The sequence below is a fragment of the Vitis vinifera genome, chromosome 13 (assembly GCF_030704535.1).
Source record: "Vitis vinifera cultivar Pinot Noir 40024 chromosome 13, ASM3070453v1".
NCBI lineage: Eukaryota > Viridiplantae > Streptophyta > Magnoliopsida > Vitales > Vitaceae > Vitis > Vitis vinifera.
This window is the reverse complement of record NC_081817.1, coordinates 5508816-5529420: the sequence shown is the minus strand read 5'-3', so window position 1 is coordinate 5529420 and position 20605 is coordinate 5508816. Positions and strand designations below refer to the sequence as shown.

Here is a 20605-nt window from a genome sequence, read left to right as displayed (position 1 = left end):
ATAGAATGACCAAAGGTAAGATGAATTATCCAAGAGAGTAGCGTGCAGGATCTAGGAAGGTGGTTGGGCAAGGTGTGAGTTGTGATTTTTATGGTGTCTGATTCATTGGAGTCTGGGGCATGATTGCTGAGCTGCCTCGTCACACGTGTAGTCACTTGATTATGGTTTGATGGAAAATACATGAGATAGGTTTTCATACAACACCGGTTTCCTAGAAATTAGCCACTGCATATTATATTCTCTCTGCAGCCAAGAGAAACATCACATCACCAAAACCCTAAAAACCATGAGAGGAAGGGGGAGAAGATTGAAGAGGATGATGATAGAGGAGAGATCACCTGATTTCTGAAATTACAATGCTGTCCCTGAGAGCTTAGGCGTCGAAAATGGCGGAAATACCCTTGGGTACCTGAAAGAGTAATGAACAGATGTATATGCAGTATACAGTACACAGATGGGGCATATGCATGGCTCCTCATACGCCATCCACGAAGGCCATCGATGTGCCGGTGGGCTCTGCAAATGGCATACAGGGAGCCAGGCATATATGCTTATATGTTTATGCATGTATGCATGCATGGATGATGAAATACAATAATTAGCAAGCTCAATTTCCTAGTCTAAATTGATGAATGAATTCATGATGAAGAAGAAGATGTAACAGTAGTGAAAGGATGGATCTTGAGATAGAGATGAGGAGGGAGATGGCAAGCTGGGAAGGGTGTGAGTGAGTGAGGAGGAGGAGAGGAGGAGGAGGAGAGGAGCAGTAGAAGAGAGAGGAGGAGGTAGGGTTGGTATTTATGGAAGGAGGAAGGAGGTGGGTCAAATCAAAGATGGGGGCCTAATGAAGCCCCACGAAGCAGGGTTGAAAAAAACCAGTGGGTAACCCTAGGGCAGGTATGCTAATTTTGGTGGGGTTTGTGTGTAGTTTTGAGAGGGAAAGGAGGAGGATGTGGGGTTGTAGTTGCACCCCCTGCTTCCCACTAAATATAGACACACACCCAAGGAGAGGAGAGAAAGAGAAGATGGAAATGGTTTTGGGGTTGGGGTTGGGGTTGAGGTTGGACTTGGGGGTTGGGTTACTAACCACGCAATTTCCTAAGCTCCCCTATGGTGTTTGAAATCTCCTTTTCTGGGTCGTAAAGCAAAGGTTGCTTTTCTCTTCTGAAGCTCTATTTGTCTGCAAGTGCTTGGAACACATGGATTCCTCATCTCTCTACTCCCTTTTATATTTATTATACATATATATATAAATATATATATATATTAATATAAAGAAAGAAAGTAAAGAAAACACCAAAGCCATAATTTTTCTCTTTCTCTTTCTTTTCACTCACTCCCTCCCTCACCTCTTTGTTTATCTTTACCTTTTCTTTCTCTCTCCCACACTACATTTTATAATACCATTTTGATTTTGCTTAACATACAGAGATTCTCCCATTCAACCCCCTTTTTGTTTACACCTTTAGAATAATCTATCCCACTTTATCACCTAATCCGATCATCTGTAATGTCTAGTACAGTTCTCTCCCCCATACATAGATACTAGCATGGTAAACCATTCACACTACAACTTTGTTATGTTTCAATCTCTAGCCACAGATCATCCACTGAGTCCTCATCTTCGTCTTCATCAACAACAACAAACTGCAACACCCAGCTTTTCTCCATAACCCCATTTGAAACACACACACACACACACACACTCTCTCTCTCTCCTCAGCAGCACAGTGAATAGCCTCATTTGTACATGAGCAGCTAACCCAAATGCTACAATAATACTTGTATCCTTATGTGATTTTCTTTCGTATAGTCAATATCTACATGAGAATCTTTTGCTGTCACAATAAAGCCACCAATAGAATTTTGGGGTTGACATCAATACAACAGGTCGTCAGGCTGGTCATGTGTATTTTCTCCACCCCTTTGTAAATATTTTATTCTCAATTCCAATTTACAATTACTACATACCAAAAACACATGAAAAAAGAGAAAAAAAATAAAAAAGAAATGTAATGATTCTGATCAGCTGTTTGTCAACATGGGATTTGCTAATTTCTTTGAATTCAAGCCATAGAACACTTGAGTTGCTATCCATAATTCATGCTTGCTTAACATTGATGTTTCTTCCTTGAAAGAATCCAATACATTTTGAAAAGCGGTCATGGTTTTGAATGTGTATCATTATTTTGATCAACATGCACTGCTTTTTCTCTTTCCCTCCTTTTTCTTTAATTATTAATTCCACTTTATTGGATGAATCTGTCCCTTCAAATACCATAAAGATGGATTTTAGTGGTCTTGTTATGTTGGGGTGGTGACCCAGTGCTCCAAATGGTACATCGAGTTGAACATTACATGCCCTAATGGTATAATATTCACCAAGCTGCCTTCCATCTCATTATGTCCATGGCCAATGATTCTCTTCCATGCATGAGATGTTTCTCCATCAGGGTTAAGTCTGTCAAAGCACGTCTTTTGATGGATTGAATAAATCACATGCAATTCCAACCATTTGATTTTCAATAAAGCTCCTTTTTGAAGACTTGAAAAATCTTTTATATACTTGACAAAATCACCTACTAACCTTTAAAAGAAAACAAAACAAAATGAGTTCAAAGTAAAGTACATAATCAAAGTCAAAGAATAAAGCGATGCGTGAGGACAAAGGCATATATCTATACTACTCCAACCATCTAAATCAAACGATCAAGGAACTATTGAACCAACATGGGTTAGTTAAACTTGGAAGTTGAAGTAAAAATGACTATAACTAACCTATTTGAACATCATTTCAACCTAAAACACGCATGGAGAGACTAGGAAAAGAGCATTTCATTTTGTCGGTTGCTTTCATAAACTTGATGGGATTTTTAGAAGTCTGTGTTTCATGAAAGCAAAAGCAAAAGAAAATTTAATTAATTATGTTACTATGAAAGATACTAGGTTTGAAGTATGAAAAGGAAGCTACCAAAATAGTTTCCTTGAGGCACATGCACTGCAACCACATAATTAAAAGGCAAACTGAATAGCAAATATTTGAAAATTGGGGTATTTGAAGTTGAAGTATAATCACATCAGATTGAAATTGTAGACCATGGTAACAAAAGAAATATTGAGAGAAGATAGATTCATGACCTTAATTATTCATCCTTAAGAATGGTAAATTGTCAAATCCCTAGCACTAATCGATTGCAAAGAAAAAAAAAAGGCTAGTTTACTGATTGAGCTTGGGGCTTTAGACTTTGGAGACCTTGACACCTTGGCCTTGGAATAACAATAGCATAGCCTTTCTGTTGAAACAATTTTAGCTTTCACATGTAGGGTGATGTTTATTTAGAAATTTGAGGGCACCTGGTGTCTATAATAAGCTTTATATCTGATTTTTTCAGTACAACCCACAAGATCAAATTTAGCTGATGGGCAATTGCAACTTTACGTAAGAAAAAAATGTTTAAAAGATTTGGTAAAACCAGCTAGTATTTTCGTACAAGATGATTGAGACTCCCATTTTTCATGATTAGAACCATTAATATCAAATTGGGGTTTGTTGAGGAAAGAAATGTGACAAAATTTCTATAGAAATTAAGAGTATATGGCTCCAAGAGAGGAACAATTTCTGATAAATTGGAAGATCATCTCATCCTTTCAATGACAATATTATTTTAACCCTAAAAGTAATGCCAAAAACAATCATGAATTAGGTTCACAATCTAATTGATTGATAAAAAGGCATTTCATGGGATAATCTCTTGCCTTCATTAGGCAAGTGGATGAAGAAAAAGATCAAGGGAATGTGCTAGTGAGTATTGACCAAATAAAAGCATACAAACAGCTCAATTGTTCCATATAGTCAAAAGCATTGTGACGGGTTGGGGTAGTTAGGGTTTCCAACTCAAAGATATTACCTCAATTATATCATCCCAAAAGTAACCCACTTATTAAAAGGCTAAGATTAACAAATTCAAACTTAACCTGATCAAAACAGGTCTTAATCATAATCTGCCATACATTCCATCTAATGTTCTTTAGCTTTATCATACTTCTAAAATAATACAAAATTAGTGGTGGTCCAAAAAACTCTTTATTTTTCTTTTGTCCTTTCACAATTGAGTGTTGTTTTCTCAGAGAAGCATTTATGATCTATTTCAATGTAAATTTTTTCCTTTTTGGGGTGGGGTTGTGTATGAGTGGCTGTGGGGAGAATGTCATTGATAATGGGGGAAGACCTAAATTATGCAACTTTTTAAAAGTTGGCTTTCAAACTATGGGACTGATCCCACAATTCCCATACTCATGGTCTGCCATGCATTTATACAACATAGCTAGATTAAATTTTTCTCTAAGTTTTCCATGCAATCAATGGTATCATGTATTAACAAAATCTTATTCTCACACCAAGGTCTCAGAGTTTGCTTAATTGCAGTTATGGTGTTGTCAAACCTGTTCATTGATTCTTAATTAATACAAAGCAGATGCGAATTTTATATGTATCTTTAATGGGTGGCTGTGTGTATGTTGAAAAGATATTGCTTGGTGGACTCATCCCAACATCATTTGATCATGACAAGGCATACATTAATGATTCAAAAAATTCCACCATTCATTTCTAGGGAGGCTCATGCACTCTGGAGTCAATGGAAATTTTTGGTGAAACCCTAATCCAATTGACTTCCTTTCCGTTGATCATGTGCATCACATGAAAGTTGATCTTTCACTTAAAGAAAATTTTGTTTTACTCATTATAAAGCAAGATTTGAAGAGTGGTAGGTAGTTTTCTTGGATAACTATGGCAGTGTCAAATCCTTACTGTGAGGGGTAGGTGTAATTACTACCAAAGATGAATCTTCATTTGAAATTTTCTTTTCATCTAAATCATTATAGTGATTGAAAGTTGTAGTACCATTCACATCTTGATATCTTGACAAAGGAGAAAAAAGGGATCATGGATCATTACTGGGTGTATACATATTTGTGGTCACTTCGTATGGTAAGATGGAAATGATTGAAATTTGTTAAAGGGTATAACCATAAAGCATGAAGTTAGAAATTTTTCCAGAGTGCAATAGCTGCAGTATAATGTCTTCATGAATTGAAGAAGATTTTGTGGTCCGGATTCTAAGGTCAGAAATCATCGCCCGTTTTGGACTGATGCTCTGGTGAACCCAAACTCAACCCCATCCACTGCCACTACTGCTACCTGAAATATTTAAATTTGAAGAGTTAGAAATAAGCCAGACAATGTGATGGGGTCATGGTGGGACAAATGGTCCATCTACATACTTCTTGAGTGCATAAAACCAACACAAAGGTTAATATCTATATGGTGTTGATGATGTGAACTACCTTGCATTGGGAAAAATAAAGAAAAAAAAAAAAACAAAGAAAGCAATGTGTGGGAAGAAGATGAATATTCAAATGAAATGGGGAGATCAACCATTTGCCCACTTGGAACAGTAACAAATATTATTTATGGAAATAATGTAATGAACGAGAAAGAGAGAGAGATTGAGGAGGGTTGGGTTGGTATGATAGAAAAGGCTGCAAAGTGGCAAAAATAAAAAAAGAAAAATTAATTGGTTTCCATAGATGCAGAAAATGGTAAATGGAAAAAATGGAGGGGATAAGGAAAGGGGAAGATGTAATTAAAAACGGGAAAAAGTTTTATCGTGTAGAGTGTTGGAAGGAACAAGTGTGGGAATCCTTGTGTCAGAAAGGGTGTTTTGGAGTTGGGGTTGTGCCCTTATGTTGTTTGTTTTCAAGCGTCTCCCGGTTAGATTCTACTCCAACCCTCCCTCCCTCCCTCCCTCACCTTCTGCTTCTTCTGCTTCCGCTCCTGCTCCTGCGCATCAAGTACCCTTCTCTTCTCATCACTGCACCACCTCCCACACCACTCCTATCCATCTAATTAACCCCTTCCCCCCTCCATGCCTCGGACTGCACACTACTACTACACTTTCACGCACGTAATAGATTATAGAGAGTATGTGTTTGAGAGAGAGAGAGAGAGAGAGAGGAGAGAGAGATGGTGATGCTGATGATGATGATGAGAAGGTGGGTTCTTGATGCAGCAACACATGTGCGTGTTGCTCAGTACACTCACAAACACCAACGCCAACACCAACACCAACACACACAAGCCCACACAAACCCACTAGTCTTGTTAATTTCTCTCTCTCTACTGTAGCACCACTTTTACTCAATTCGTCCTCGAATTTTTACCCAACCTTCACGCATGTTATTTGTACCATCCCCAGATGCATACGCTGCTCCCCTTTTAAGAAAATAAATATTCCGCCGCTTCTCTTAGTCAGCTCCCCCTTATGCCCCCCCCTGCAACTTGTAAAACCCTCCTCCTCTTAGGGTTTCAATTCCAAAACCCTAGTTTTCATTGTGGGGACAAGCTACAATTTCTTTTTTTTTTTTTAAATGATTCTTATATATATTCCATGCTCACAAGCTTTTTGATTTGAGCGTGAAACTTGTGATAGTTTCAAAAGTAAAGAAAAACATTTTGTTTGTCTCTTCATGGTCGATGGTCACTGTTGAAAGAAAATATTTCCATGAGACCAAAGGGAGGATGGATGACTGGAGACATTGGAACAAGAGGAATATGAAGGAAAAGTGTACTCTCTCTCTATATAGCTGTCACTTATAGGCAGAGAGGACATCATTACACTATACACACTTGTTGTCATTTGGCAGACAATGTAAAGAGAGTACTGCTTATTCAGTAATTCAAATGTTTTCCTTCTTTAGAGAGTGAGACATCCATATTATTTGTAAAAGTTGCAGGCTTATTCATTTTGTTAACTGCACTTGACAAACCTCTGTGCATTGCATTATGGTATATTCATAAATTTACCCAAACTAGAAAAAAAAAAATTGCACCCACCACTTCGCCTGCTGTTCTTTCCCACTCAGATCACTATGGAACTCCTTTTCATATCATTTGACTAACTTCTAAACTTTAAATTTTGATAGCTAGGAGCCTCTCTCCCTCTCTCTCTCTCTCTCTCTCTCTCTCTCTCTCTCTCTCTCTCTCTCTCTCTCTCTCTCTCTTTATATATTTATATATATAATCACTTGCCAAGCTTCAACTAGTAGAATGAGTACTCTTTCATACTAAAAGCCTATTTTGCAGGGCTGCTTGACCATATGGCTCTTGACTGACCCAACAAATGCTTCTTTCATCTCTTCTCTCTGACACAACTTCTAGGAGGGTAGCTCAACCTGCCTGCCATGGATCTCTTACCCTAAAATCATTTACAGATGAACAATGGCCAATAATTGGGAGTGATGAGATTTGAATTTATTGTTTATGTGGGTGTGAAGATATTCATATTTTTACAAGGTAATTAATCACATGATAAGTATCATTTCATTTGTTTAAAAGGGAAATTTAAAATCAAAGCCAAGTTCAAGTTATGGAAAATATTGAAGCGGTGCTTGAGTGCATGTTTGGTGTCTGGGATTTGGATTGAGAAAGGAAGAGGGAGAAAGGAAAGGGGAAAATCAGAAGAGGTTGAGAGATGCCAGCTCATAACAGTAAACCTTTGAATGATTTGACGGGCCCAGGCTGGAAAAGAAGTAAGATTCGTCCCCTACTGTTGAACTTTAAAATGGACCCATTGATGGATAGATTAGATGGATAGGCCCTGCCCCTTGAGGATGTCTCCAACATCTGTCCTACCAACCAGCTTGTATTGTGGATGCTACACCCACCTTTGCTTCTTTGCCCCCTCTCCCTGCTCTCTTTTCTACATGTACTAGATCTAATAATATTGCTCCCTCCCCTTCCCCCAAAAAAAAGATAAATTAACATCAAGCCCTATCGTCTATGATCCAAGAGTCTCCTTTGATTGAACAATTGCCAAAAAAAAGAACATGGGTCAATCAAGTCTGAGCATTCCTCCATGGGAGCTCTGTCATGATCAAGCTTAGAATGTGAATTGGGTTTGGATTCAGATCTGGACCCATAATAGGAATACGGATCCGGAACTCAGTCCACAAGACTCTTCTCCATTTCAGGCCCTTAGACCCAAGATTAGTGATTGGATTCACGATTCAGTGGCCGCACCTCCGCAATTGTGAAATTGGCATACAACATGTTGTTTAAGGCCCAATGGACTAGCCAGGCCCAACCAACAATGACACTGCGCTGACGTTTTTGGCCCATTTGCAGATACAAGACCAACAACTTGTACGGGCCTGATATTTAATTAGGGAATTTTAATTTAAATTAAGTTTATGTTACAATTTTTTACTTTAATTATGAAGAATATTTCGTAAAATAAACATAAATTATTTTATTTCCATTAATATTAAGTGACAAATTTATTTGTCCATCTGAAAAATATATGACAATTGAGGTAAAATATATATTTTTATTTTAAAAAATTATTTATTTTAACTTATTAAATTTAAATATAATATTAAACTATTTTATCAAAGATATTTTTATTGTATCAAACATACGACAAGACTTTTAACTGGATAGCACTAGGTGGGTTTTCAATGCCTCCTCACACTAAGGTGGTGTTTCATTTTTTACTTAATTCTAAATAGAACCTTAATACTTAATAATGTTAAATATTAAGTTGTTTGTTTTTGTAGTATTTTATTTCTATTAAGTATTAAAAAATAAAGAAAAACCAATATGTTATTTTTTCTATTTAGAAAAAATTAAATATTTTGGTTTTTTCTATTCAGTAAAAAGTTTATAATAAGTTATGAAAAAATAGAAAAATAAATGACTTAAATTCTAAAAATAAATTATTTTCAGCAAAAAACCAAAAAAACAAACACACTCTAAGAAAACATTTTAAATGCAGCAACAATTAATAACTACCAATTTATACTATGAGTGATCTTGGGCAGACATCCTTTACCACTCTCTAGTCCTCATACTTAGAGAGTTTTTGGAATTTAGTAGCCGCATGGTTCAGGCATGTTTGTGTTGGTTATCTTATGCTATTTCAGAACATTTGACTATGGGTAAATGGGCTACTTATATTCTTTGTGAGAGTTTAGTTAGAAGCCACATGGGCCCTCTTTAGCCTTAAAAAACAATTTGTCTAAGGATTGCTTGGGCCTCTAATAACTTCTTGAAGTTTGATGAAAGGCTATGTGGGCCCCCTAACAGTTTCTTCAAGAGTTTGACTAAGGGCTACATGGGCCTTTGGATAACTTTTTTTTTCAAAGTTCGATGAAGGGCTACTTGGGATACCTGATAGCCTTTTTAAGGGTAGCACAAGGCTCTTTATAGCTTTTTAGTGTATTAATAGCTTTTTGATTCACACCAAGGTTTTAAATCACTATAATATTTATTAAAAAAATAGTATCTTTTCATTAAATTTTTATGAGATACATAAAAAAATAGTACTTTTTCACATATATAACATTCCAAAAGTAAAACACACTCTTGTTGGGCAATCTGATTTCTATTCGGGCTTTAGGGTGCATGCATTTAAGATCCTAGGCATAGTAAAAGCGATTAAAAATCAAAACTCTGGCCTCACATGGTGTGTGGTTTGAATGTTTCTAAACCTAAATCTTTTTTCCTAGAAGATGTCTCAAACATTGCTATGTTCCACCCGATAGTTCCATCTTTGATCCATAGCACTTGTGCAAAGTGACTACAAACTTCTTGAGGGGGAGAGATGGAAGGTTAGGTATTTAAAAAACCAACTCTCTGAAAGATTGGAGTCTACTCTTAAAACTTATAGGGTTTGTGTAGATTTTCTTATGAACTTAAGTGACTTTAACCCTTTGGATTACTTAATTTAACCCTCTAGGTTCTAATTAATTAATTAGTCCAGATTACTATCTAACTAATCAATTAGTCAAATCCACAAAAAACTTATAATAATTAATTACTAAATCTTGTGCAACCTTGCGTTTTTACCAATTACCTTTATGCACATTAAAGATTAATTTTTCACAACGCCTCAAAATAAATAACCATAAGTTCTTATGAAAGTTTGCATTTTTACCACAATGCCCTTATACACACTTATAGTTAAATCTTCAATTTCTCTCTAACTTTTATGCCAACAAAGACTATGAGCTTGAGTAAGAACTATAAGGACCCATAGGAAAATATTAGCTTTCCCATAATCCAATTCTGAAGTTGACTCAATCCTTCACTAGAGAGAATCAACTGCACTCTAGTATCCTGTATCATTACACTAAGATAAAATTAATTAAATCCAATTTAATTAATTCATTTAGTTTGTGACCTATTATTCACTATATATAGATTTCCTATAAACTAATATTTGTAATCTAATAAGATCAATATTATCAACCTCTCTAGATTACCTTTACAATCCTTGAATCTTATATTGTTGCTCACATTAAGCTCTTTCTTTATTAGTATTGGAAGGCTCTTTTGACAAACAAGAAATGGATGACCAATCCAAGTGTAGCTATTTTCTTATGAGGTCTTACCAAGTTTAACGACATTAATTAAGATTACTACTATGAGAACTGAATTCAATTCAATGTGGTTTTCATCTATAAGATAAGATAAATAGATAATGACCAAAATGGGTTACCGTGAAAAAGCATGAAGAATTTGGTAATCCAAAACCATGGTTGAAACTTTGAATCCCTAAAAAGAGAAGCATTACTTCAAAAAAAAAAAAAAAAAAGCTAGCACCTTATCCTAATTTTTTTTCACATTCCCACTCTCTTTTGTATTGGTTTGTTCAAAGAGTGTGACCTTTTTCCAAATCAACCCTCTATATCATGTATTGCCACTTGTCTAATATTAATTTTCTCCTAAAATTCAATAGCTTTAATTCAATAAGATAAATGTTCTGCTTACTCTTATATATTTGTGGAATGGGGAAGATAGGATGATAAACTAATAATCTTGTTGTGAAATGTATTAGTATTTAGCCTTTCATTTTCATTTGCACAATTGATAAAAATTGGTGCTAAATGTCATGGCATACCACCAAGCACTAGTAGAGCTAGCTAAGTACTAGGAGGGAGACATGCCCCCTCTCAAAAAAGAAAGAAAAAGTTGCAAGAAGTGTTTTGAACTTTGACCTTATGCTTAAAAGGAAATATTGTTTTCTACTACACTATATACCATTACCTCTCCTCTTGTTGCCTCACCTGAAATAATTCCTCTATTTATGCCCCTCTTGGAGCACATTCCTAGGTTCGCCATTACCACTAAGGATTACTAATTGCATTAGCTATCAATAATTGAAGCATATCCAATTCCCAAGGAAAAATAGATAATTATCAATCCATTGTAAACATACAAAAAAAGATGAGGGCCTTATCCTAAATGGATTAATTGATTCAACAATACGATATGCTTTTGCAATCTGATTGGGTATTTGTCAATAGGTATATAAGGCATATTTGCCCTTGTGGGTAGTAATGAACTAGCAATTACCTTAGCCCAAGTAGGAGAAAGACTTGAGATGAACTTAAACCTAATTGCTCTTAATTAAACAAGATTTGTTGCTTTTTATTATAATTTAACTTGTAATAAAACTTACATAAGCTTTTTCTTGATCCACGATAAAACGACACAAAATATTTCTTTTCCTACCCACTCTCTTAGCCCCATCGAGCATAATTAGGAAATTGAGGATAATTATAGGATAAGAGGGTCAATTATAAGACTGCAACATGGTTGTCATCAAATGCCAATAATAGCCTCGACATCTTAGCCATCTTTGATCTTGTCATCCACATTCTTAATTGAGAAACATAATGCTAGTTGTAGAAGGGCAATTGGCAAATTGCCAATGGGCCATGCTATGCTTGCTAATGGGCAACCAAAGTATAGGTTATAAAAGGTCACTCCGTCAACAAACCCGATAAGTGTTAAAATCCCTAAAAAAAATAATTTTTCTTCCTTTGACTTAATCATCAAAGAGGGGTTCCGTGACCTCCTTAGGCATCCTTTGTTTTGTAAATATTCATCAACCAAGGAAAGGGTATTCATTGCTCAATCGAAGTCAAATGAAATTAGCTAACAACACGACCCATTTTTCATGCACATGCAAAGCAAATAATAGAGTTATTCTATGAAACATAGATAGTGAACAAAAAGATAGCCTATAGGTAAAAGAGAGTAGAAAAATCCATTTTCAAATTCAAGTTGCCTTTTTACAAAGACTTCCTAATACGGTGTCTTTTAGCATGCTTTTCAAAACAAATTCTTAACTTATGGTTTAAGATTTGGTATGCCGTGGCTGGCCATTCAAGTGGGATGAAAAAACAGTGGAATCTCCACGCATTTAGCTAAAATCTAAAATTCATGTGGGTGCTGTCTCCATTGACCAAAATTCGTCTCAGGCGTCATCAATAATTCATTAATCACCACACCCACTTTCTCCAGGATTCATTCACATGACCCACATCTCGGCATGAGGGTACGGCTCTATGTACTTCACCCCCATCTCCATCCATAAATGATCAATTTTTGGTCATTAGATTTTCACTTTTACACTCAAAAAGGTAAAGAAGCTTCCCTTAACATTTAAGAAGACTCGTTTGGTTGCTTCAAATCTCAGAGTATTCATATCTATTTTTTCCTTCCTAAAAAAGAAATATTTCCATCATTTGCAATGATAAAATGGGTCTTTGAGGTAGCCATTAAAAGAAACGTACGCCAAAAGATGCCATCGCGTGTATTTAAATCTTATTATTTATGTCTTAATTTTTTTTTGTACTTCTATTTTCATTTAATAATTTTGATTTTTTATATATATTATTAATGAAAGAGATTAAAACTATATTTAGTTTTTAAAAAGTACTAGGAAAAGATAAAAAATTAAAAGAAATTGTTTTTTTTTATTATTTCACACTAAAAAAATATAAAATCAAATTAAATATAATTAAAATTTATCAAAAAATTTATATATTTAAAAATTATTTAATATTTATATAATAAAGAAAAATAAGTAAAATAAGTTTGAAAAATCATATAAAAATAATTTATTGAGTTTTTTTTTTGTTATTTTTTCATTCTATTTTCTTTCTCTTACAATTTTTTCTTAAGCTTTTTGGGAACTAAACATAGTGGATGTTTATTTTTTTTTTAACCTTTTACTGAAAGAAATTTGCTTTTAAATGTTAAATTGGTTTTTATTTTATTTTATGATTTATTATAAATTTTTTATTAAATAAAAAAAATCAAAATATTTAATTTTTTTTAAATAAAAAAAGTAACATGTTAATTTTTATTTACTTTTTAATATTTAATATAAATAAAATATTAAAAAAATAAATAACTTAATACTTAAGATTATTAAGCCTTAAGTAAAAAAAACAAACACCACATAAGGGTTCAAAACTGAATCAAGTTTTCCCATAAAATCATTAGAGTAATATTGTTCATCTTGCGTAATTTGCTTCTAGATATAAATTAAAAAAACAATACATCATATTTGAAATCATTCCTCATACATGGTTAAAAAAAAAATTGAAGATTTTACAAAGATAGCAATAAGCTTAGCACCAAATAGTTTAATAATAGTTGAAAATGCAATTTGATTAGGGAGCCAAAAAGGCACAAGGATCATAATCAAATTGGCCAGCACTCTGTTCCACCTTACGCTTCTTGTCCTCCTTTCTCCATTCATGTTCATGCCATTTATCGTCTGGAGATCTTCTCAATTCCCCTTTATGTCAGCTTAAGAAAATAAGAAAATCATTCAACTTGAATATGCTTGATTTGGATGATCAAAATCAAGAACTTATTTGCTTTAACTTGGAGTGAGATTCATGGGGGTTGATAATATAACAAGTTTGCTAGTCAATAAAAAACAACAAATGGAAACTGAATCTCAACTTGTCCATCACTCCACTCTCCCCAACTTGTATTAACTGCTCCTGAGGCCGCAAAGGGACTTGGGTTTGACCTCTGAAACTCCAAGCAAACTGTGAACTAACAACAAAGGCGAAACTCCATATTCATCACAATTCACTGCTTCAACTTCAACCAAGAGAACATCACCAGATGCCTCCCAATGCCTAATACAAGCTCCTCACTTCAAACCCACAATGCCGATCCTATTTCTAACACGTTTCTCTCTTCTTTTTTCTTTGTTCTTCGTTCCTGCTTCTGGGTATGGATCTATGGCCCCAATTGCAGCTGCATTCGGTGACAATGGTTTCTTTTGCGCCATTGATGCGGGTGGCAAGCAAGAGGTCATATGTTGGCAAAGGAACAAAAACGAGTCCTCGTCTTTGTCATCGCCGTATATTAGTTCTCTTCCTCCAATGGCGTCTCTCTCGGGTGGCGAGGGGTTCATGTGCGGTATTACATCGAACACTTCTCAGGCCTATTGCTGGGACTTGTCAAATTCAGGTAGAGATCTCGTTCCTCGGGGTTTCCGGTATACTTCCTATATGCAAATTGCGGCTGGATCCAATCATGTGTGTGCCATTAGAGGATCCTATTATTCGAATACTGATCACGGCAATGTTGATTGTTGGGAATTTGATCAAACATTGATGAATGGTAACAAAACTACGGGTTTTGTTAATAATTCTTCGTTTCATGATCCGCACATTGAGAGCTTTGGGTTTAAGAAGATTGTGTCTGGTGAAGGATTTAGCTGTGGTGCAGTTAGTGATGGTGGGGTTGCTTGCTGGGGTCCCAAATCTGGGACTTTAGGCGTGTCAGCTGTTTCTGAGGATTTTGAAACCTTAGCTTCAGGGAGGGGTTCAGTTTGTGGGATTTCTACTGTGTCTGGTGAAGTAGAATGCTGGGGTGATGCTGATGAATTTGGAGCTCCACCGGTGGGGACTAATTTTGTGGGTTTATCAGCCGGCGCCAGTCACTTCTGCGGGGTTCTAAAGGATGATCATGAAGTCCAATGTTGGGGGAACATTGATGGTGCAGTGGTCCCAAAGGGATCTGGGTTTATTGCAATTGCATCCTCTGATTTCACCATATGTGGTGTTAGAGAAGTTGATCTGATTCTTGATTGCTGGGGTGTTCATTTGCAGTCTACTCAGGATTATAATCCTCCTTTGCAGTTATGCAGTCCAGGAGTTTGTTCATCGGGTGGATGTGGCGATGGCAAATTTGCATTTAACGCAAGCATACTCAATGAGCCGGACTTGATGAGCTTGTGCGTTAGAAAGGATTTGAAAATCTGCTTGCCTTGTGGTTCAAATTGTTCTGAAGGCTTTTTCCCTTCTAGTGTGTGTACTGAGAATGCAGATAGGATGTGCATTGCTTGTTCTCTCTGCCAGAACAGCTCTTGTTGGGATGTTTGTGGTCTTCCTCCTTCATCGGATATTTCGCCTCAGGAGCGGCATGAAATGAAGAAACTAATCCTCATTATTGGATCATCTGCATTGGGTTCCATACTAGTTTTGTCTCTGTGTTGTCTTCTTCCCAGGATGATTGAGTCTAAGAATGAAGAGAAGGAGAAAAAATGGTGCATCTCTTGTGTAAGCAAGCCAGGGGTGGAGGCTGACCCCAGCCCTGATCCACAAACCCCTCTCCCTGTGACCCCATGTGTTGGAACAACACAGGTGTTCAGGCTCTCGGAGCTAAAAGACGCTACAAATGGTTTCAAGGAGTTCAATGAGCTTGGTCGAGGAAGCTACGGCTTTGTCTACAAAGCGGTTCTTGCAGATGGTAGGCAAGTAGCAGTCAAGAGGGCTAATGCTGCTACCATAATTCATACCAACAGCCGAGACTTCGAAGCAGAACTGGAAATTCTATGCAATGTTAGGCATAACAATATTGTGAACTTGTTGGGTTATTGCGCTGAAATGGGGGAGAGGCTATTAGTCTACGAATTCATGCCTCATGGAACGCTGCACGACCATCTCCACGAGGAGCTCTCTCCCCTGAATTGGAACCTGAGGTTGAAGATTTCATCGCAGGCGGCTAGAGGGCTCGAGTACCTCCACAAGGAAGCCACACCTCCAATTGTTCACAGGGATGTGAAGACCTCAAACATTCTTTTGGACTCTGAGTGGGGAGCAAGAATAGCAGACTTCGGGCTTTTGAGTGTTAATGACAGGTACTTAAATGGAGGTATGGAGAGTGATGTCTACAATTTTGGAATTGTTCTGTTAGAGATTTTGAGTGGAAGAAAAGCTTATGACAGGGATTATACACCTCCAGGAATTGTTGAATGGGCAGTTCCTTTGATAAGGCAGGGCAAGGCAGCTGCCATTGTAGACCACAATGTTCCTCTGCCAAGAAATGTAGAACCCCTTCTGAAGCTTGCGGACATAGCAGAGCTTGCATTGAAGGAAAATCCTAATGAACGTCCTACCATGCCTGAGGTGGTGGTCTTGTTGGATCAGATTCTGAAGACTGGATTGATCTTTTAATGGGGGACTGCTTTTTGTAGCTGCTTCCCTCCTGTAATGTAAATTAGTTCAAGTCTTTTTGTACTATTTTTTTTCCTGGTTTTAGATTTTTTTTTCTCCTCTTCACAAAGTGAAGGAGAGCGTAATTGCTGCGGCAGATCTTGGGGAGAGTTCCAAGTGTTCTTTCCTTTTTTAAGTTTTTTTTTCCATTTAAGGAAAATCACTTAATATTTGAATATGAATAATAAAAAAATATATTTTAAATTTTTTTTTTCAAAATATTTTTAAGTAAAAATTGCATTTATAACTGTGCCTACGTGTAAATATTATTCGTTTTAAATTCAAAAAAACTATTATTCTAGAGTTAAAAAAAGATTCATATTTATATAAAAAACAGAAATATTTTCAAGTATTAAAACATAATATTGGATCCGCACAAAATACGGCCAATGACCTTTTTCATGATCATCCAAAAAAAATCAATCATTGATCAACAGAAAGAATAATAATAAAATAATGAGATGGATCCATCATACATTGTGTGGAACTCTCACGTGACAAGATGTGAGTCATGTGGCTGAATCTTGAAGAAAGCTGTTATGGTGATTAATGAATTAAGAATCTACTTTGCGCTAGACTCCGTAGAGACACAAAGCATCTACTTAGCCGACATTGTTTTGTCTCTTAACCAAACAATTAAAACTAAATTTATAACTTTTATTTCATTATTATAATAACCCCTTTCTCTTTTTCAGAATACTTAAAAAAAAAAAAAAACATTACTTTGACTTCATCAATTTCTGTTTTCATATGTTATGCTCAGTTTATTTTTTTAATTTCATTTTAAAGTAATTTGCTTTTAGATTTCAAATAGTTTTTTTCTTTTTTCTTTTATTTTTTTTATTTTTTTATTTTCAAAATTCTTTGCAATTTTTATGATTTCCTTTTAAGGTGGTTTTTTCATTATTATTTTTAGTTGAGATTTTTTGTACCTGTTTTTTGTAGGGGTTTGTAAGTGTTTTTATTTATTTATTTTTTATTATATTTTTAGGATTTCTAATATTTTTTGTTAGAGGTTTTTTCTTTTTAGAGATTTTTGCAATTGTTGTTGTTGTTTTCTTTTCTTTTCTTTTTTTTTTTAGTTTTTGGTTTTTTGTTAGGGTTTTTTATATTTATCTTTTTTTCAATTTTCAGTTTTTGGTTATTTTATATGTTTTTTGGTATTATTTTTTGTAGTTTTTTTAAATGTCAACTTTGTATAATTTTTTCTTTTCTAATAATCGTGGATGTTCGTATCAGCTTACGTGCATCTCGATTAATCCCACAGGGTCTTGAAGTTGACAATCAGGTAAGCCTTTAGTGATCTTGAGGGGACTCGAATTGGTGACCATTGGAGAGCAAACTCAAGGTCAGACCAATTAAGCTACCCCTCAGGGTTAATTTCAATTTTTTATAATTGTTTTTTAGTTAGAGTTCTTTTACTTTTTTTGGTTGAAGTTTCTTGAGGTTCTTTATTAGGGCTTTTTTGTAGTTGGGTTTTTTGCAATTGTGACATACTTAAATCTAAATCTTAAAAAAGTCTTAGGATCAACATAAATAAACAAAAACTTAATATCAGTTAAGTTTTTCTAAAATGAAACTTAATCACAATCAAGTTTAAGTTACTATAATAAAGTATCTTCTATAAATGAAATATTAACTTTATTCAAATTCTCTATTAATGAAACTTAAACTATAATATAGTCTAGATTATGATTATGATCATGATCGGGAATGTAGTGTTTAATACCCAGTTGATGATCAACCATAGTTCAATCAAACGCAGAAGTCCTTGCCGAATGTACATATACAGACATGGTGTATACTGTTTTCTCTAGCATACATTCCTCTTGATCCTGGTTGAACTACTGCCACTAGCATTCTTTCCCAATATATTGAGATGAAGTCACACTGGTATTGCAGCAACTGATATACTGAGATTCACAGTTTTCACAATAGTTTTTGGATCTAAGATGAGTGCTAGTCACTAGGATGAAGATGAGTAATAGGAATTATCATACATAGATCAAAGATATGCAACTCAGATTCATTACAGATGATAAAATGGAGTTTTACGGTGGGGTATGGATCAAATTAAAATTCCATCCTCAAGGCATAATTGATCTGGGGATGATGACATCGCCAATGTTGTTGTGCCATGGGTCTGCCAAGTGAGAAGCCAGATTCTCCAATGGTCCTGTTCCGGGATAAGCCGACTGTTGGACGCAGAACCCGACGAACGCCAAAATTGCAAGGCGGCCTGCACATTGAGGAAAAAGCAAGGTGAATGAGATGAGCTAATCGTATAGGCATTTAGGGGAACTGACATGGGAGTTAGAGTGTAAGGAGAATGAGTGTTCACCATTTTTGATCTCTTTCACTTTGTATTCCTCGAACTTGACAGGGTCCTTGGAGTAGCCTAATGGGTCGAAAGCGCCACCAGGGTACTTCTTCTTCTCGGTGTCCTTCTCCATGCTGCGTTGGTGCTCAACAAAGGCAATGGCCAGGAATTCGATCGCCAAAATTGTCGGGAGGTTGCCCCATGGGACTGGGTTGCCCAAGTAGGTGGCTTGGCCTCCTGGAATTGCTGCCCACTCTTGAGCCTGTACCCAGTTGCCTAAGCCCAAGGCTTCTGGCACTAGGACTCCCGGCTGCAAAATTACAGAAACCATCTCATTTCAGTTGAGGTTTAAGCTTTATGAAAAACAAAAATAAGTAGAGCTGAAACTCAATTTTCTTTTCTTGCGTCCATTTTCTCAACAACCAAGCAGGAAGTAATTGAAGTTATCGCGTCAAAAGTGTAGCAACCACCCAAGTTTGGGTTTTCGCATGAAACTTACAACAGCGAGCATAGCCCATCTGCAGTGGATAAGTTCGGATTCCTTATATCTCTCCAGATTCTCTGGGACTTCACCAAGCCGAAGTGGGTCAAATCCAAAGTCACTGAAACACATAAACACCACACACATCCACCAAAATTTTCATCAAACATGATCTACTGCTTCAAAGATAAATATCAAACACTTGATCCATTATTCTTACCCAGGGGCGGAGCCATCAAGGTAGGGTGGGCGGGGCTGGCCGGGCATCCAGTCGGCAGACATGGTGACCCGGGCAGAGCCGGCGGCAGCATTGGGGAGTGGCAGCGAGGTGGCGAATTTAGACTTGGAAGAAGATAGCAGCGATGGGGCAACAGCGGCGACGCCGCAGCTTCTCAGCACAGTGGATGCCATCTTCAAGAAAATGGAGAGATGTGTTTGATGAGCGAGTGAGAGAGAAGAATTGGCAGTGATGGAAGAAGAGGGAAGATAAGTAGCAGAAGTATGAGGAGGAGAGATATGGGAAAATCCAAATGTAGATTCTCATTGGCTAAAGGTGGATGCTTACTTGCTTGTTATTGGGCCAAGTGGCTTCTCTCAATCTGGTTAGCAGTCCACATAGAATATCATGTGAATACGTGGATACGTTATCTATCTGTTTTTTTGTATGGTGGTGGTTCACTATAGGACAGAAAAAAATCAGCCAAGTTGTTGCAAATTTATAAGAAAATTGTCCCCTTTTATTTATTTATTTATTTATTTTATTTTTTATTTTTTATGGTGGAGGACATTATTCTTGGAATAAAATAATATAGAGCATGCAGTCATTGAGTTAAAATTGCATACAAATGTGCATTTATTAACTTCAATTTCAACATTTTCACATTTTTAGAAACCACGGGATAAAAGAGGTATAGTCTAAGGTGTGTTTGTTTTTTATTTAATTTTAAATAGAACATTAATGTTTAATAGTATTAAATATTACGTTATTTGTTTTTGTAATATTTTATTTTTATTAACTATTAAAAAGTAAAGAAAAATTAATAAGTTATTTTTTTTTATTTAGAAAAAGTCACATATTTTGGTTTTTTTCTATTTATTAAAATGCTTATAATAAGTTATGAAAAAATAAAAAAATAAACAACCTAAATTCTAAAAACAAATTGCTTTAAACAAAAAGTCAAAAAAACAAACACCACCTTAACTTTGAATTGAATCATAAGGTCATTGTTGTAAGCTGATGAGCAAAATCTACCAAGGCTTTGAAAAGTGAATTTTTTGTTGAAAAGTCTATGAGTTCAAATCTATTGCAAAATGCCTAATCTCTTTCAAGAAGTCCCGCAAACCCTTAAAGATGTTGGAGCAACAATTTTTCAACTAGCTTTCTCTTAAAATATCTCTCTACAACTCTATTGTCTAGTGTAGCAATCTTG

At 35.7% G+C, this 20605-nt stretch overlaps 2 protein-coding genes and 1 non-coding gene across 3 annotated transcripts; 1 reads left to right on the top strand and 2 right to left on the bottom strand.

Annotated features, from left to right (window-relative positions):
- Positions 1-452: 452 nt before the first annotated feature.
- MIR160E (microRNA MIR160e) lies at positions 453-554 on the bottom strand. Its single transcript, NR_127747.1, has one exon. It is a non-coding gene; the product is annotated as a microRNA MIR160e (primary transcript).
- A 13185-nt stretch (positions 555-13739) lies between these two features.
- LOC100242791 (serine/threonine-protein kinase-like protein CCR2) lies at positions 13740-16484 on the top strand. The gene has a single exon (XM_002274435.5). The coding sequence runs from the start codon at positions 14038-14040 to the stop codon at positions 16333-16335; it is 2298 nt and encodes a 765-aa protein (XP_002274471.2). The 5' UTR covers positions 13740-14037; the 3' UTR covers positions 16336-16484.
- Positions 16485-18248: 1764 nt separating this feature from the next.
- Positions 18249-19715, bottom strand: LOC100263275 (chlorophyll a-b binding protein 6A, chloroplastic-like). The gene is made up of 4 exons (XM_002275516.3): positions 19396-19715; positions 19194-19296; positions 18716-19004; positions 18249-18613 (listed from the first exon to the last, which is right to left on the bottom strand). Exons 1-4 carry the CDS (start codon positions 19584-19586, stop codon positions 18462-18464), a joined length of 735 nt encoding a protein of 244 aa, XP_002275552.1. The 5' UTR covers positions 19587-19715; the 3' UTR covers positions 18249-18461.
- Between the last annotated feature and the right edge of the window lie 890 nt (positions 19716-20605).